At 43.8% G+C, this 18351-nt stretch overlaps 1 protein-coding gene across 2 annotated transcripts in view; it reads right to left on the minus strand.

Annotated features, from left to right (window-relative positions):
* Nucleotides 1-502: 502 nt before the first annotated feature.
* LOC122556132 (fibroblast growth factor 12) overlaps nucleotides 503-18351 on the minus strand; it is a 204589-nt gene continuing 186740 nt past the window's right edge. For both annotated transcript variants that reach the window (XM_043702612.2, XM_087993363.1), the window contains exon 5: nucleotides 503-4293. In XM_043702612.2, the coding sequence (XP_043558547.1) occupies nucleotides 4172-4293 (122 nt within the window). In that variant the 3' untranslated portion in view covers nucleotides 503-4171. The remainder of the gene's footprint in view (nucleotides 4294-18351) is intronic.

Below are 18351 nucleotides of genomic sequence, written 5' to 3' on the forward strand. Positions count from 1 at the left end.
GGCTGTGCCATGGTCAATTAGATCATGACAATCAGCATCATTTACAGTCTTTGTCCTTCAAAACTCCCACCCAACAAATCTATCCATCAGTCTTCTGAAAGCTCCAATTGACCCCCAGTGTTTCATAGGAAGAGTATTCCAGATTTCAGATTTCCCAGTACCCTATGTGAATGAACACCCGCTGATTTTTGTTCCAATGAATGGTCCAGTTCTGATTTTATCATTGCATCTCCTTGGCATTCTCTGGTTTGAGCTGTCGGGGTGTTAGATATCCTGTGCAACTAACAGTCTCCTGGGGTCAAAACTTCCTCGAAAGTTCATTCATTAAAATGCCCGAGTCCTGGAGCTTTGAGATTTCTGACGCTGACAACTACATTGCCACTTGACAAGTGACAGATCAGGTCTCATAAAAAATACCTCATCCAGCAAACAAGAGAGCACTGGGAGAACTCAGTATTCAGCTAATTAAAAGCAACTGAAATAATTCTGCACACTTCTCTGCATTTATTAAAAGAGCATTTATTGTGTCTTTTTATAGTTAATAAAGATTAAAATACTGGAAATATTTAAACTGCCATGCAAAACCATTCAGTTATTCAAACATTCTGCTCCCCAAACCAACTATTTAAGCATCAAAGTGAAAGATACACAGCAAGTGTTTGCAGCTTTTATCTAAATCAGGGATCTGATGGTTGCCTTTGAAATTGCCTGTTAACTACAGTTCACAATCTCCATTGTTCTATGTATATATATATATATATATATATATAAAACTCAACCCCACAATTAGTTTTCAGCAAGCAAATGACTCCTGGATATCTCTATTATATATAAAACTGTCTGAGACCTTAAATTAGTTTCCAGCAATTAACTTATTCCAGAATATGTCCTGCTCTATAAACTATCTGAACTATTCAACTCAATTCCTGCTTGCAATTCACAGCCAGGTATCCATTATCCTATTTATAAATTACGTAAACCTCTCAGTTACATTCCAAACTGTAGTTCATTCCTGAGTACCTGTTATGTAACATATAAAATCACTCAAAGCCCTCAAAGTAGCTGTTAACTCACTCATATTATTCTATAATATAAACCATCCTCACCCCTGGATTAGATTCCAACCTGTAGCTCACTCCCGGTTATCTGCTAATCTAAACATGAATAATTAGAAGTCCTGAGTTTAATTTCAGTATTTCTGTCTTACAGATGGTGCGGCTAGCTGCCTTTCAATGGCAGTTGATCACATAACATATAGGATACTTGTTCAGGAGGCATTTACAATCTATCACTGTAACACCGGCACTGCAGAATTAGCAAGAAGATGCCAGCAGTTGATGGAAATGTATGGCTTGCATTACACGATGCTGCATTAATAGCACACGCATCTTCCGATTCCCTTCAGGGACGGCACAGTTCAAGCATTTAATTAACATTTGCAGAGTGGTAACATAGGCTTCGCACCATATATTTATTAATGGTTACACTCATGGACAAAGCCTGCAGAGATACTGAGGAGCTACCCAGAGCACTCATTTGCTCATTTGGTTCCTTATATGACAATGAAGCCCTGGGCCCCGGTCATATAAAAGGAAAAAGGCTGCATTTCTATAGCACCTTTCATAACTTTTAATTAAATCCAGAGCAACATCGCTGAAACAGAGTATTGGGTCATATATAACATTGCTGCTCATTGGATCTTGCAGTGTGCAATTTGGCTGTAGCATTTCCTGCAATATATATGCTACCCCTGAGTAATATCCTCCAAAAACATAGCATCAGATTACATACATATTCAGATAACATCCAGCTCTTCCTCCTACAACCTCACTATTGCCTCTGGTTAGTCATGTTGCTTGTCTAACATCCAGCGACAGGTAAGTAAAAATAATGATTCAGCTAAAACCTTGGAAGATAAAACCATTCTCTTTGAACTCCACCACAAATTCCGTTCTCAAGTCACCAGCTCCATCCCCATCTCTGGCAGCTGTCTTGAGCTGATTTAGAATGTGCACAAACCTGATGTTGCTACTGACCCTGAAATGAACTTCCAAATACGTCTCTGATCCATCACTAAAACTATTTCCACCTCCACAACATCACCATAGCACGGCTTCCATCTCTCTCATCAACCCTCACCCATTATTTAGTTACCAGGAGTCACGGTGATTCCAAGGAGCTTTTCGTAAGTTATGCACTCTGTAAGTTTGAGAACATTCAGACATTCCATGGTAATGTCCTAACTTACAATAAGCCTTGCAGCAATGGTACTTCTGCCTCCTGACCTAAACTGTCCTTCAGTCAAGCAGCAGCTCATTCTGGATTAGGGGCTGATGCTTGTTTACGAAATCCCTCATTCATTCCTGTCTGCCCAACAAAACAACCTCCATCTCTTCCACCTTGGATGTTTCTGTGCTGCTGTAATTCAGGTCTCGTGTTTATCCCCCAATTTTAATCATTCTCTCACCAGTGAAAGTTATCAAAGCTTTACCCTCTGGAATTCCTTTATTAAACCTCTTTGTCTCACTGCCTCCCTTTTTCTCTTTAAACCTTTCCATTTTCAGCAAGATTTTGGTCTCCTGCCCCAATGCCAACTTTGTTTGACTTGCTGATTACACCCAAGAGGGCTTTCAATTCTTTTAAAAGGTGTTATATAAATGCAAGGCATTATTGTTGGTGTAAAATATACACCTGTTAAGTCAAGGGCTTTTTAAGGAGAGAGCCAAAATTACAGTTCTGTGAACCATCCATTTGTGTTAATTGTATCTTTTTGTTCTGCAGCTAATGACTGTCGGCGTGTATCATTGTCAGCGCCAACCTGCACTCCTTAAGCCAACCAAACCAGCAGTTAATTAGAGCCGTAAGGCTCGATAATGGGTGAAAATGTAAGTTGAAGCTGCAGTGTTGATGTGGAATCTTGCAGCAACAGAAATATGATACCGCGCACAGGCAGCCAATATCATGAATGTGTAAATGGGCTGGAGACTTGTTTTAGCAATCCAAATCCATCCAGACATTCAGTGCAACTCAAATGTCTTGGGAACAGTCAGCAATCCCGAATATGGCAGAACAAAATGGTCGCAAAACATAAACCACCAAACCAGTGAGCTGGAAGCTGTTCAAGGGGGCATATCTAAAAATTCAACATAATCTCACTGTGGGTGTTTTTTCAATTATTTCATGGGATGTGGGTGTTGCTGGCAAGGGCCAGTACTTATTGCTCATCCCTAATTGCCCCGGATAAGGTGAGCTGTGTTCTTGAACCTCCGCAGGCCGTGGGATACAGGGTTACACCCACAATACTGTTAGGAAAGTCTTGAAAGGTGGTGACCAGAATTTCTGCAAATTAAGATCATTCAACACAAATGGGCCCAGTATGCACAGGCTGGGTTCCTACCATGCTCTACCCTCAAAGGATGAGTCTGGACTACTTTCAGAAGAAGGACTTGGAAATGGGTGAGGAACTCCATGGTGGGGTTGGGATTGAGGGTGGAGAAACTTGAATGAAATGCAGTCTATTTCCCAGAGGCCAACTGTTCACCCAGCCAAAAGACATGGCGCCGTCATGCCCAATAAGAATTGGACATTGTCTTTATGTTTGACCAGTTGTCCTTTCCTTTCCTAGTACTGGAACGTCACTAAGATGACATGGCGAGTTCTGGATCCTGACAAGAGTTGGTTGGGGCTCAGTGAAGGTGCGGCTAACACCGTCAGAACACAGAGCCCTGTATCTGCTGTCTGAATGAACTGTGATGGGTTTACTCCTCACATGATACTTGGTGATTGCTAAACAAAATCCTCTCTTCAGTTTTAAGGATTTCAACAGTGGAGAAGCAAGAAAGGCCTTTGGATTTTGAGGGATATTTGTTTCAAATCTCAAACGTGTAGGGTAATTTAAGTTTCTTTTTTTTCCTTTATTTAACGTTTTGTAGATGAGTTTACCACAGGGTCGAGAGTTTTGCATAAGAGGAAACAGAATGAAAATCAAGTCCTGATTTAATGTTTCTTTGTTCATTCAGGCAATGGCTTCATCAGTTCATCTAAGGGATTGCATTTTCAAAAACATCCTCACTCCTGGATTTGTTTGTTCTCTCTAATTAAATTCTTTTTTGTTTGATTCTTGTAAGTTGTGCATATGGATTCAATTCAGCTTCCTGAGGCCTTGGTCCTGCTATGTGGACTCCTCCTGATTGACTACCTTGCCTCCATTCATGGTTGGCGTTCCTGAACTCTTCCGTGAGCGTCCGGCTTTGTCCCCGATTTCATGCATCGACGGCTCTCTGTACATGCAAACTGGAACAGAGAAAGAGGAAGGGAAAACAGAAAGGTCAAACTCAGACTTGCTCTTAAATCAAACAAAAGGAAATCTCACAGTCGGGGAGTTTTCTGCCCCATCATGCATCAGCTTCTGTTAAAATCATGACATTTCCTATCAAAGGACTTGATGGCAGCTCCGCTCTGAATAGTTAATTGCTTCATCCTTTCATTTCGGTGAGCAAACATTCATTCTAAAGTGCACACAGTACAACTTCACAGAATGGTTACAATGCAGGAGGCTATTCAGCCCATTGATTCTATACTGGCTCTCTGAAGGAGCAATTTGTGGAGTGCCATTCCTCACCCATCTCTCCACGGCCCAGCACATTCTCCCTTTTCAGATAATAACCCGAGTCCCTCTAGAAAGCTTCAATTGAACCTGTTCCCCACACTACATCCTCAGGCGGCGCATTCCAGATCCAAAGCACTCGCTACAAAAGATCGCTTTCTCTCAGGCTGACCTTGCTGAAACATATTTAAAGAGAATGTTCACTATAAATGCTCTGCCTACGCATCCGTCCAAAGCAAGGAACACCGGTTATCAAAAACTCCTGTGTCTTTAATGATTTTGAAGGCCTTTCTCATTCCAGAAATACCTCAAACTGTCTCAACATTAAGGTCCTCATTGGTAATATTTCCCACCTATCGCTCGATAAACCTCTTCTGCCTTTACATCATGCCTTAAAATGTGCCCCTTTCACCAAGCTTTTGGCATGCCAATATTTCCCTGTGTGGCTCCAAGTCAGCCTTCACTTGTGAATTGTCCCTGTGCAGTGCCTTGGCATGTTTTACTATGTGTTAAAGCCAAGTTGAAATTTATCTTGGATGAAGCAGTAAACAACAACATTTTAGGGTTAGCAATTCCAACATGCAATTGCCAATAGAGCTCTGAGCCCATAACAACAGCTATGCTCCTACTCTCAGAGCCTTGCACTCACTCTCACATTTCTCAGAGAGCTTGGGACAATGTTCAAATCTCGAAACGGGATCACAGTGCAAGAAAATTTTGGGAAGCACTTGCTTAAAACTGAATGCAACAGAATGAAATTTCAGTCAGTGCTTAGAATAGGTGGGAGATCTGACCCAGGATTATGCTACGAGTCCAGAGGAATTTTTGAACCGTTTTGTTAAACAACTCACCAAAATGCTTAAGGACAAGGGCACACACTGATAGTAAGAATGGAATAATACAGAAAAATATCCTTCAGGTTTTAGTTTCTACCATCAGAATTGCCTTGGACCAGTCTGGGAGGATTAACCTTACAGTCGATGTCATGCTGAGGTATTCTGGGAAGGGTGTCCTCGCAGTCAGTGTCACGGTGAGGCATTCTGGGATACGTGTCCTCACAGTTGGTTTCAAGGTGAGGCATTCTGGGAAGGGTGTCTTCGCAATTGGTGTTGCAGTGAGGCATTCTGGGATCAGTGCCTTCACAGTCAGTGTCACGGTGAGGCAGTTTGGGATGGAGCAGTGAGCGTGTTCAAACTCTCCTAAGCAGGAACTAAACACTAAAGGACTGGTATAGGGTATAGGGGTTCCAACTCATTGGGCACTGGCGTGAGTAATTGGACAGGAGAGAACTGTACCATCAGGATGGGATCCGCCTGAACTGAACTGAGACCAAAACCCTCGTGAAGAGGCTAAGTAGGGTAGTCAGAAGGACTTAAACTAGTTAAGAGAGGGGGACTCAGAACAAGAAATTGGACAGAGAGTATGGAAACAGTCAGGAATCTAACTTCCGACACAACAGATAATGGGACAACTATGAGAAGGGGGACAGTCAATGGAGGAATGAGGTGTTGTACTTAAATGTGTGCAGCAGATGAAACAAGGTAAATGAGTTTGTAACGCAGATTGAAATTGACAATGTCATGAGTATCACAAAGACATGGCTGCAAGGAAGTCAGGAACTAAATATCCAAGGATACACATCTTATCGAAAGGACAGGCAGATGGGCAGTGGCGTGTGTTTGCCTTTTTAGTAGAAATGAAATTTAATTGATAGCAGAAAGTGATGTAGGGTTGCAAGGTGTAGAATCTGTATGGGTAGAATTAGTCATAGAGATGTACAGCATGGAAACAGACCCTTCAGTCCAACCCGTCCATGCCAACCAGATATCCCAACCCAATCTAGTCCCACCTGCCAGCACCCGGCCCATATCTCTTCAAGCCCTTCCTAGTCATATACCCATCGAAATGCCTCTTAAATGTTGCAGTTATACCAGCCTCCACCACATCCTCTGGCAACTCATTCCATACACGTACTACCCTCTGCCTGAAAAGGTTGCCCCTCAGGTCTCTCTTATATCTTTCCCCTCTCACCCTAAACCTAGGCCCTCTAGTTCTGGACTCCCCGACCCCAGGGAAAAGGCTTTGTCTATTTATCCTATCCATGCCCCTCATAATTTTGTAAACCTCTATAAGGTCACCCCTCAGCCTCTGATGCTCCAGGGAAAACAGCCCCAGCCTGTTCAGCCTCTCCTTATAGCTCAAACCTCCAACCCTGGCAACATCCTTGTAAATATTTTCTGAACCCTTTTAAGTTTCACAACATCTTTCCGATAGGAAGGAGACCAGAATTGCACGAAATATTCCAACAGTGGCCTAACCAATGTCCTGTACAGCTGCAACATGACGTCCCAACTCCTGTAATCAATACTCTGACCGATAAAGTAAAGCATACCAAACACCATCTTCACTATCCTATCTATCTGCGACTCCACTTTCAGGGAGCTATTAACCTGCACTCCAAGGTCTCTTTGTTCAGCAACTCTCCCTAGGACCTTACCATTAAGTGTAAAAGTCCTGCTAAGATTTGCTTTCCCAAAATGCAGCACCTCACATTTATCTGAATTAAACTCCATCTGCCACTTCTTAGCCCATTGGCCCATCTGGTCAAGAACCTGTTGTAATCTGAGGTAACCCTCTTCGCTGTCCACTACACCTCCAATTTTGGTGTCACCTGAAAACTTACTAACCATAGCTCCTTTGCTCGCATCCACGAGAAACCACAAAGGAAATAATACCCTGATGGGAATTATGTACACGCCTCCTAGCAGTAGTCAGGATGGGAGGAAGAAAATTAAATCAGGAGTTTAAAAAAAACATGTAAGAAAAGCTCCATTACAATAGTCAGAGGGAATTTCAATCTGCAGATGGACTGGGAAAATCAGGTTGGTGGCGGATCTGAAGAAAAGGAATTTGTGGAATGTCTATGAGATGGCCTTTTCAGCCATTAAGGAACAGAAAATTCTGGATTTGGTGACGTGTAATGAAACAGACTTGATTAGGGAGCTTAAGGTAAAGGAACCCCGAAGGGGCAGTGACCATAAGATGATAGAATTGACCTTGCAGTTTGAGAGGCAGAAGCTGGAATCAGATGTAATGATATTACAATTGATGAAAGGTAACTACAAAGACATGAGGGAGGGGTTGGCCAGAGTTGATTGGAAGGGGACACCAGCAGGGAACACGGTGGAGCAGCAATGGCAGGAATTTTGGGAGTATTTCAGGAAGTGCAGCAGAAATTGATCCCAAGGAAGAAGGAACATACTTAGAGGAGAATGAGGTAACCATAGCTGACTAAGGAAGTCAGGGACAGCATAAAGGAAAAAGGAAAAGCATAAAATGAGCTGAAGATTAGTGGGAAGCCAGAGGATTAGGAAGCCTTTTAAAAACCAGCACAGGATAACTAAAAAAGCAATAAGGATGTGTGGGGGAGAAGATGAAAGATGAGAGTAAGCCAGCGAGTAATACAAAAGATTGCATGAATTTTTTTAAGGTATCTAACATGTAAAAGAGAGACAAGAATTGATGTTGGACCACTGGAGAATAAAGCTATAATGGGCAACAAAGAAATGGCAGAGGAATTGAATTTGTACTTTTCATCAGGCTTCACAGTATAAGACAGTAGCAGCGTACCAGAACTTCAAGCGAATCAGGGCAGAGGTGAGTGCAGTGGCCAACACTAAGGAGAATGTGCGGAGGGAGCTGAAAGGTCTGAAGGCAGATCGATCACCCAGACAGGATGGACTACCCATCCCCCACCCCACTCCCAGGGTTCTGAAGGAAATAGCTGTAGAGATTGCAGAGAGTGGACACTTAGGAGAGGGCACTGCTCCATCCCAAACTCTTTTTAAGGATGGCCGCTGGTGACTAGTGGAGTTCCACAGAGAAGCACAACTATTCACGTTATTTACTGACAATCTGAATGAAAGATCTGAGGACATTGTTGCTAAGATAGGTACGGGGAGAAGTAGTGTTCAAGAATCAAGGGGGATGCAGACAGGCTAGGAGAGTGGACAAAGGAGTAGCAGATGCAATATAATGTGGCCAAGTGTGAGGTTATGCACTTTGGAAGAATAGAGAGGTAGACTGTTTTCTAAATGGGGGTAGGCTTCGGAAATCTGAAGCTCAAAGGGACTTGGGAGTCCTAGTTTAGGATTCTCTTAAGGTTAACATGCAGGTTCAATTGGCAGTTGGATGGCAAACGCAATGTTAACATTCATTTCAAGAGGCCGAGAACACAAGAACAGAGATGCATTACTGAGGCTGTATGAGGCGCTGGTCAGACTGCATTTGGAATCCTCTGAGCAGTTTTGGGCATGTACTTAGAATTAGAATGAGATTTTATTGTCTTTTGTCCTAAAGCACGGGGATACAGGAGTACAGTGAAAAGTGTATAAAGTTGCCATTGCCAGTGCCCTCTTAGGTTAAATTAGAAAAATAAAGAAATAAAATTGAAAGCAGAGAAAGCGAGAGGAAAACAATAATAGCTGATGGAATGGGTGAATCTGTCTTGGGTTTCAACTTGAAACCGGGAGTCCGCGCTGTGCAGAAAGTATGGGCTGGTGTTAGAGAGGGTCCAGAGGACTTTCACGAGAATGATCCTGGGCATGAAGGGCTTATGAGGTGCAGGTGAGCACTCTGGGTCTGTACCCGATACAGTGTAGAAGGATGAGGGGGAATCTGGTTGAAGCTTCCAGAATACTGAGAGCCCTGAAGAGTGTGGATATGGAAAAGGTATTTTACAAATAGGAGAGATCAGGAACTTGGGGCTCAGCTTTCGAGGGAAGGGATTACCCTTTAGAACTGAGATGAGGTAGAATTTCTTCAGCCAGAGGGTGGTTATTCTGTGGATCTCATTGCCACTGATGGCTGTGGAGGCCAAGTCATTGAGGGTCTTTGAGACAGAGGTAGATAGGTTCTTGATTAGGAAGGGGATCAAGGGTAATGGGGAGAAGGCAGGAGAATGGGATTGTGAAACATATCAGCCATGATCAAATGGTGGCGCAGACTCAATGGGCTGATTGGCCGAACTCTGCTCCTTACAGTTTGAAAATAAATCGGAGTGACCTAATGTTCCATTTCTCATCTTCCTGTCCCACCCGGGGAGAGGTTTGGTGGGTGAGTACGTGGGGAGTAATTTGGCCATTTTATCTCAGGATAATAAAGATGACACAATCTACTCTTACCACTGATAATGTTTGCCGAGCTCAATGGGGAAGTGGTTAACTGGAATCCCTTTGGTCATGTGAGGATTAATGGTTCTTAAGTATGCCAGCACACCTAGTTCTTGTCACTTAGATTTGTGCAGTTCTGCCTCAAATAGTGAATTATGCAAAAAAAGTCTCTCGCCGGCATCATTTTCTCTTTTGTATTGATTCGACTCATGCTGCTCCCTCCTTCCTCCTAGACTCTGAATATCCAATCCTGCGTAATTGTTCTCCTCCCTACATCTTGACAAATCACAGATCTTCCATTCCAACTGATTCATTTCCTCACCTCCCACTTCCTTTCCTCCTGCAACCTACAGGGTTCTGTCACACAAAGACTGGCGTCAATTAGTTATTGTGCACAGAGTTCATCTCCCATTCTCCCGTCCAGAACCGCATTAGACTTGTCCAATTATGTTTCTTCGAAACACCATGCTATATTTCAGTCTATTGAAAGGGCTGTACAGATAAAAGGTATAACTTGCATTTACATAGCACCTTTCAGGATGTCAAAAGGCAGTGTAGAGCCAATGGTGTACTTCTGAAGTGCAGCCACTGTTGTTGGAATCACACTGGCCGGTTGTGAGAATGATCTGATCAAGTGGTTAGAGCCAATGTGGTAAAGAGACAAATATAACCTTCACAGCTTTAGGGAGAGTGCACCTGCTTTTCTCTGAGACAGCGTCAGGAAATAGTTTCTGTCCACCCGAGAGGGCAGACTGATCACTCACCCGAGAAACAGAACTGAAAATCATAGAACCTCCACAGCGTGGAAACAGGCCCGTTTGGCCGTCAGCTCCACACCGACCCTCTGAAGAGCATCCCACCCAGGCCTAGCCCACTTCACTATCCCTGTAGCCCTGCATTTCCCATGGCTAAGCCACCTAGCTTGCACATCCTTGGGCACTACTGGCAATTCAGCGTGGCCAATCCACCTGCACACCTTTGGACTGTGGGAAGAAAGTGGAGCACCCGGAGGAATCCCATGCACTCATGGGGAGAACGTGCAAACACCACACAGACAAGTCGCCCGAGGGTGGAATTGTACCCGGGTCCCTGGCAATTGGGGCAGCAGTGCTAACCATTGAACCAATGTGTTGGCCACTTGGACAATACTCCCACACAGAGAAATGAACTGGGAGCATTATGTCCTCAATTGTTTGGATTGGGACATAAAGGACCTTCTGTCTCAGAACTAGGAGTACCACCCACTGGGCTTGGTTTGAGTTCCTGTATCTAATAGAGATCAAACTCACAATTAGAGGGGAAGTGACAGGAATTTGAAAATATCCCTGTCACCATGGGAGCCATCAATAGATATGGGCCTAATGCATCAATATTCACTGACTCTGCAAGTCCCACATATTAATATTTCATGACTGTGCAAGTGTTACACATTAATATTTGATGGCTGAATATTAATGTTTAACATTCAGACACAAACATAAAAAAGGGAATTCAATGTTGTCCTGGAGTCAGCACTTATTGCAAGTTTCCAAAAGATATTTTATAACATTTATTTTTAATGTAACTTATTTTTGCTAATCAGTACCATATGAAAGAAATACCACTTACATCAGTATCCATCAGGGTCTTCAAACACTCTGTTATAGTTCATATCCAGATACATACTGTGGCTACAAGGGCAGGTCAGGGGCTAGGATTTCTGTCAGAAGTAATTTACCTGCTATCTACACAAAACCCACTTACCATCTACAAGGCACAGGTTAGGAATATGGTTGGAAACCCTCAGCTTGCTGAATTAATACAGCTCCAGCAATACTCAAGAAGCTCGATATACTTAAGGTCAAAGTAACCTGCTTGATTGGCACCCCATCCACCACATTCAAAACTCACTGACTTCATTACTGATCCACAGAGGCTGAAGTGTGTGTCATCGAAGGGTCAGTACTGAGCGAGTCCAGCACCGTCAGAGAGTCAGTACTGAGTGCTGCACTGTCAGAGCTCATTACTGAGGGAGTGCCGCACTGTCAGAGGGTCAGTACTGAGAGAGTGCTACACTGTCGGAGGGTCAGTACTGAGGGAGTGCTGCACTATTGGACGATAAGTACTGAGGGAGTGCTGCACAGTCAGAGGGTCAGTACTGAGGGAGTGCTGCACTGTCAGAGGGTCAGTACTGAGGGAGTGCTGCACTGTCAGAGACTCAGTACTGAGGGAATGCCGCACTGTCAGAGGGTCAGTACTGAGGGAGTGCAGCACTGTCAGAGGGTCAGTACTGAGGGAGTGCTGCACTAACACAGGGTCAGTACTGAGGGAGTGCCGCACTGTCAGAGGGTCAGTACTGAGGGAGTGCAGCACTGTCAGAGAGTCAGTACTGTGGGAGTGCCGCACTAACAGAGGGTCAGTACTGAGGGAGTGCAGCACTGTCAGAGGGTCAGTACTGAGGGAGTGCAGCACTGTCAGAGGGTCAGTACAGTGGGAGTGCAGCACTGTCAGAGAGTCAGTACTGTGGGAGTGCCGCACTAACAGAAGGTCAGTACAGAGGGAGTGCAGCACTGCCAGAGGATCAGTACTGAGGGAGTGCAGCACTGTCAGAGGGTCAGTACTGAGGGAGTGCAGTACTGTCAGAGGGTCAGTACAGTGGGAGTGCAGCACTGTCAGAGAGTCAGTACTGTGGGAGTGCCGCACTAACAGAAGGTCAGTACTGTGGGAGTGCCCCACTGACAGAGGGTCAGTACTGTGGGAGTGCCGCACTAACAGAAGGTCAGTACTGAGGGAGTGCCCCACTGACAGAGGGTCAGTACTGTGGGAGTGCCGCACTAACAGAAGGTCAGTACTGAGGGAGTGCCGCACTGTCAGAGGGTCAATACTGTGGGAGTGCCGCACTGACAGAGGGTCAATACTGTGGGAGTGCCGCACTGACAGAGGGTCAGTACTGTGGGAGTGCCGCACTAACAGAGGGTCAGTACTGAGGGAGTGCAGCACTGTCAGAGGGTCAGTACTGAGGGAGTGCAGCACTGTCAGAGGGTCAGTACAGTGGGAGTGCAGCACTGTCAGAGAGTCAGTACTGTGGGAGTGCCGCACTAACAGAAGGTCAGTACTGTGGGAGTGCCGCACTGACAGAAGGTCAGTACTGTGGGAGTGCTGCACTGACAGAGGAAAATGGCAGTTACAGTGTTGACATGTTCCAGTTATTCTAGTGAATCAGAGGAAATGAAGCCTTAGAAAAACATACCCATTCACAGCACTCAAGAGCACTGTATATTGAACTTAGAGACGGATACATGGACCAATTTTCTTTTATTTATGAACATGCAGTGAGCCCCACAGGCTGAATCACACTGTACAAAATACAACACCTTTACCGAACAGTGTAAGGGCACAGAATTACAAAACAACAAATCAACAATGCAGAGTCACAGAACAGAGGATTCAAGCACGTTCACAAAGCAATCTTACAGCATTTAAACTAGTTACAAGGATACATGGAGCCACAATTAGCAATTTAAACACACATGCTAATTATACATGATTGGGAATTACAGTTGTGTAAGGAGGCAGTATTCTTTCATTGACCTAGATAGGCTAACAAACATCTGTTTCAGGACATCTGTACAAATTGAATTGAAATCATTGGACCCAAAGTTCACGAAACCGATGAAAAGAGTCACCTAGGCTTTGAGAAGGGAATTCTTTAAATTGTTAGCATGTGATTGTTTTTTTGGTCACCTTGCTATAAGAAGGACATTATTAAACCGGGAACAGTGCAGAAGAAATTTACAAGGATTTTGCCAGGACTTCAAAAGGTTTGAGTTATAGGAAGCTAGGAGAGTTTCTTTGGAGCGTAGGAGACTGAGGGGGCACCTTATAGAAGTGTGTTAGATCATGAGAGGCATGGATAGAGTGAATGCACTCAGTCTTTCTCTGAGGACTGGAGGACATCAGTTTAAGGTAAGACAGGAAAGAATAAAAAGGAACCTGAAAAGGAACAAAGAGGCTGGTATGCATATAGAATGAACTGCCAGTGGAAGTGGTTGAGGCGGGTACATTAACACCATTTAAAAGGCATTGGGACAATGGATAGGAAAGGATTAGAAGGATTTGAGCCAAGTGCAAGGAAATGGGGTCAGCTGGATGGACATTTTGGTTGGCATGGACTAGTTTGGGCCAAAGAGCCTGTCTCCATACTGTAGGACTCTATAAATCTGTACAGATAGACCACTTAGGACAGCTGCAGTGTGAGATCTAACCCAACTAATTTATCTCCATTTCTCTCCTGTCCTCAGGGAACATTGCGGTGTCTATAGAATGACGATTTCTGCTGTCAGTGTATAAGGTGCTGACCCTTGTGCGTGACTTAGTAAGCAGTACTCTCCCCTCTGTATGGACTGTAATCTGTTCAAGTTACATTTGCAGAACCTTGCCAGCTGACACTCCCAGGTGCCATCTTTTGGATGAGGTGTTAAGCTGAGACATCCATTTTTAATTATGTCACTGGATGCTAATGGTTGACAGATGGAGGCAATGGATCAGTGGTGCTGGAAGAGCACAGCAATTCAGGCAGCATCCGAAGACAGGCAAAATCGATGTTTCGGGCAAAAGCCCTTCATCAGGAATAAAGGCAGAGAGCCTGAAGCGTGGAGAGATAAGCTAGAGGAGGGTGGGGGTGGGGAGAGAGTGGCATAGAGTCTTCAGGGCTGAGGAAATGACCTGGGAGTTGCAGTGAGAGAGAGACTCCCTGAGATTCTTGTAGAGAGAGGAGGAAAACTTCTTCAAGGCAGGCATCCTTGCAAGAGGATTCGCAGTAGGGTTAAAATCAACAAGGTAAAAACAATGACTGCAGATGCTGGAAACCAGATTCTGGATCAGTGGTGCTGGAAGAGCACAGCAATTCAGGCAGCATCCGAAGACATGCTTATCTCTCCACGCTTCAGGCTCTCTGCCTTTATTCCTGATGAAGGGCTTTTGCCCGAAACGTCGATTTTGCCTGTCTTCGGATGCTGCCTGAATTGCTGTGCTCTTCCAGCACCACTGATCCAGAATCTGGTTTCCAGCATCTGCAGTCATTGTTTTTACCCAGATGGAGGCAATGGCCTAGTGGCATTATCACTGGACTATTAAACCAGAGACTCAGATAATGTTCTGGGGCCCAGGTTTGAATCCTGGTGGAATATGAAGTCAATAAGCACCTGGAATTAAGAGTCTAATGATGACCATGAATTGAGTGATGGAAAAAATAACCCATTTGGGTTCACTAATGCCGTTTAGGGAAGGAAACAGCCATTCTTACCTGGTCTGGCCTACATATGACTCCAAGCCAACAGCAATGTGGTTGACTCTTAACTGACTCTGGCGCAAGTGAGGACTGCAGGTGCTGGAGTTTAGAGTCGGCAGTGTAGTGCTGGGAAGGCACAGCGGGTCAGGCAGCATCCGAGGAGCAGGAGAATCGTTGTTTCGGGCAAAAGCCCTTCATCAGGAACATCCATTCTCCTGCTCCTCAGATGCTGCCTGACCTGCTGTGCCTTCCCAGCACCACACTCTTGACTCTCAACTGACTCTGGGCAATTAGGGATGGGCAATAAATGCTGCCTGTGAATGAATAAAGAAATGAGTGCTTTAGCGCCACCTTTCCCATTTAATAGTTTCAGACAAAACCATTAGGGTCTCATCAGTGCCACACAACATCATGCCTGTGCTAAAGTGTCTTTTTGGACACCCTTTAGATCTTGACCAGCAAGTAGATGAATTGCTTTATTTATATACAATAAAAATTTGTAAATATATATTACTTTCACAAACATTTTCAAAATCATGCGGGAGTTGAGCAGAATAATTGAGAGAAACCATTCCCTTTCACAAAAGGACTGAGAACTGGAGGGCACAGATAGATGATAAGTTTGCAAGAAATGCAAATATGATAAGAGAGAAAATGTTTTCACACAGCGAGTGGTTTGTGCCAGGAACACGCTGTGAATGGTGGAGGCAGGTTCAGTTGAGGCATTCAAGAGGGTATGAAATGATTATTTAAAAAGAAATAATATTCAGTTTAACAGGGAAAAGGTTGGAAAATAGCAATGAGCCATAATGCTCGTTCAGACAGCCTGAGCAGACATGATGGGCTCAATGGCCTCCTTCCTCTCCCAAACTGTTCTGTAATTGTAAGGTGTTTGAGGATGCTCTGCAGGAGTGACTAATGAACAAAGTCTGGCACTAAGCCTCAGTAGGTGATATTCAGGCAGGTGGATTTTAAAGAGCATCTTTCAGAGGGAAGAGAGAAATGGAAACATGGAGAGGTTTAGGGAATGAATTCCAGAGCTTCTGGTCTACATGGCAGATGAGCAAGAAACCAGAGTAACAAGAGTGAAGAAATCTTGGAAGGATTTAGTTTGGGGGAGTTTACAGAGATATTGAAACCAAGGATGAGAATTCGAAAATAGTGTTACTGGGAACCAATATAGAGCATAGAATGTGATGGGTGAAGAGGGTCTAAGTTAAGGTTTGGTTAGCAGAGTTTTGGAGAAGCTCAAAGTTACAGGGTAAGGAAATCTATCAAGCAACCTTGTTTACTGATGTCCTTTAGGAAAGGATATCTGCCATCCTTACCCTTGCCATCCTTGCTATTCTTCTGGTTGACACATAGACTAGAGTCAGCAACCTGTTTGTTTTTGACAATTGTCTAAAATTGTCCAGCAGTCGCTCAGTGCAAGTGGCAATTAGGATCAAAGGGATTTGGAACAGTGTAGGCCATTCAGCCCATTGAGTATGTGCCACCATTTAATACGATCATGGCTGTTTGAACACATACTTTTGTACTAAAAGCATTCCCATAAAATCTTATACCATTGGTAATCAGACATCTATAACCTTGACTGTAAATATTTTCAAAGACTGAGCCTTCACAGCCCTCTGAAAGAGAGAATTCCAAACATTCACAATGCATTGAGTGAAATAAATTTCCCTTATCTTGGGCCTAAGTGGCATCCCTGTAATTTTTAAATTCCACCCCCTTGGTTCTAGACTCCCCGACAAGCAAAATATCTCATCTGCATTTTTCCTTTCTGTCACTTCAAGGACTTTGTAGGATCCAATGAGATCTCCTCTCATTCTTCAAAACTCCAGACAATATCAGCCAAATCTCTCTTCATGGAACAGTCCCACCATCCTGGAGACAAGTCTAGTGAACCTTTGTTGCATCCTTCCATAACAATATCTTGAGGCAGGTAAGGAGACTAACACGACACAGCGTTCTCCAGATGGGATCGAAACAAACTCCTACTCAAGTGAATGAAGATTTCACTACTGCTGCATTCAAACCTTCTTATGATACAAACTAACATCCTTTAGCCTTCCTATCGCGTGCTGCACCTGTTTGTTAGCCTTCAGAGACTAAGCCACTCACATCTCTTTATACATTTGCAACCACTTACCATTTAAGAAATTCTCTGCACATATGTTCTTCGCACCAAAGTGAATAACCTGACATGATTCCACATTATATTCCATCTGCTATCTCTTGTTTATTCGCTAAGCCTTCCAAATCCTTCTGAAAACTCAAGTCACACTTTCCCCTTTGTATCATCTGCATTTTTGAAAATAATACATTTAGACCCCACCTCCAAATTATTGATGTACATCATGAACAGCTGGTGCCCAAGTACTGATCCTTGTAGTACCCCAGTAGTCAGATTCTAGATTAGAGTGGTGCTGGAAAAGCACAGCAGTTCAGGCAGCATCCGAGGAGCAGGAAAATTGACATTTCGGGCAAAAGCCCTTCATCAGGAATACACTTGCTTTGCCCAAAACGTCGATTTTCCTGCTCCTCAGATACTGCCTGAATTGCTGTGCTTTTCCAGCACCATTCTAATCTAGACTCTGGTTTCCAGCATCTGCAGTCATTGTTTTTACCTAGTAGTCAGAGTCTGTCAATGTGAGAATAATCCATTTATTCCTAATCCCTGCTTTTTTCCTTCTTAGCTAATCCTTAATCCATGCCAGTAAATTATTGTTTATCCCATATATTTTAATTTTGCTAACCTTCTCAAAAGCCTTGTAAAAAATTCCAAGTACACTATCCCTTTTGACTCCTCTTTATCAATTTTATTAGTAACATCCTCAACTCCAACGTTGAGGGACGGGCAAGAAATATTGGCTTCGTCCTGATGCCCATATCCCATGAAAGATTTTTGTTTTAAAAATAGGCGACCAGCCAGGAACACCTTTGAGTAATTGAGTCCAGAGGTAACAAAGTTATAGATGAGGGTCTCAGAAGCCAAGTCTGAGGTTACCACATGGAAACACACACCACAAAGTCTGGTGCGCTGGACAATTGCTGACCCCCTCACTTTGTAAAGGCAGTGCACAACAGTAAAATAGAAACCAGACGGCCCCATGATCTGATACTTGGCCTACACTGATTTAACTCCTCTTCATGAAGCTGCAACATTAAAACTGATTTCAGCCTGAGGGAAGGAGGAATGCCAAAGGCTGAATAAAATGTACATGTTCTGAATAAAGAGTGAGACTGGGTATCAGAGGGAAGAGAGAAATGGAGATGTTTAGAGGTTTAGGGAATGAACTCCA

The sequence above is a fragment of the Chiloscyllium plagiosum genome, unplaced genomic scaffold, assembly GCF_037043375.1.
Source record: "Chiloscyllium plagiosum isolate Xiang-an unplaced genomic scaffold, Cpla_swu_hap1 HiC_scaffold_13, whole genome shotgun sequence".
NCBI classification, from domain to species: domain Eukaryota; kingdom Metazoa; phylum Chordata; class Chondrichthyes; order Orectolobiformes; family Hemiscylliidae; genus Chiloscyllium; species Chiloscyllium plagiosum.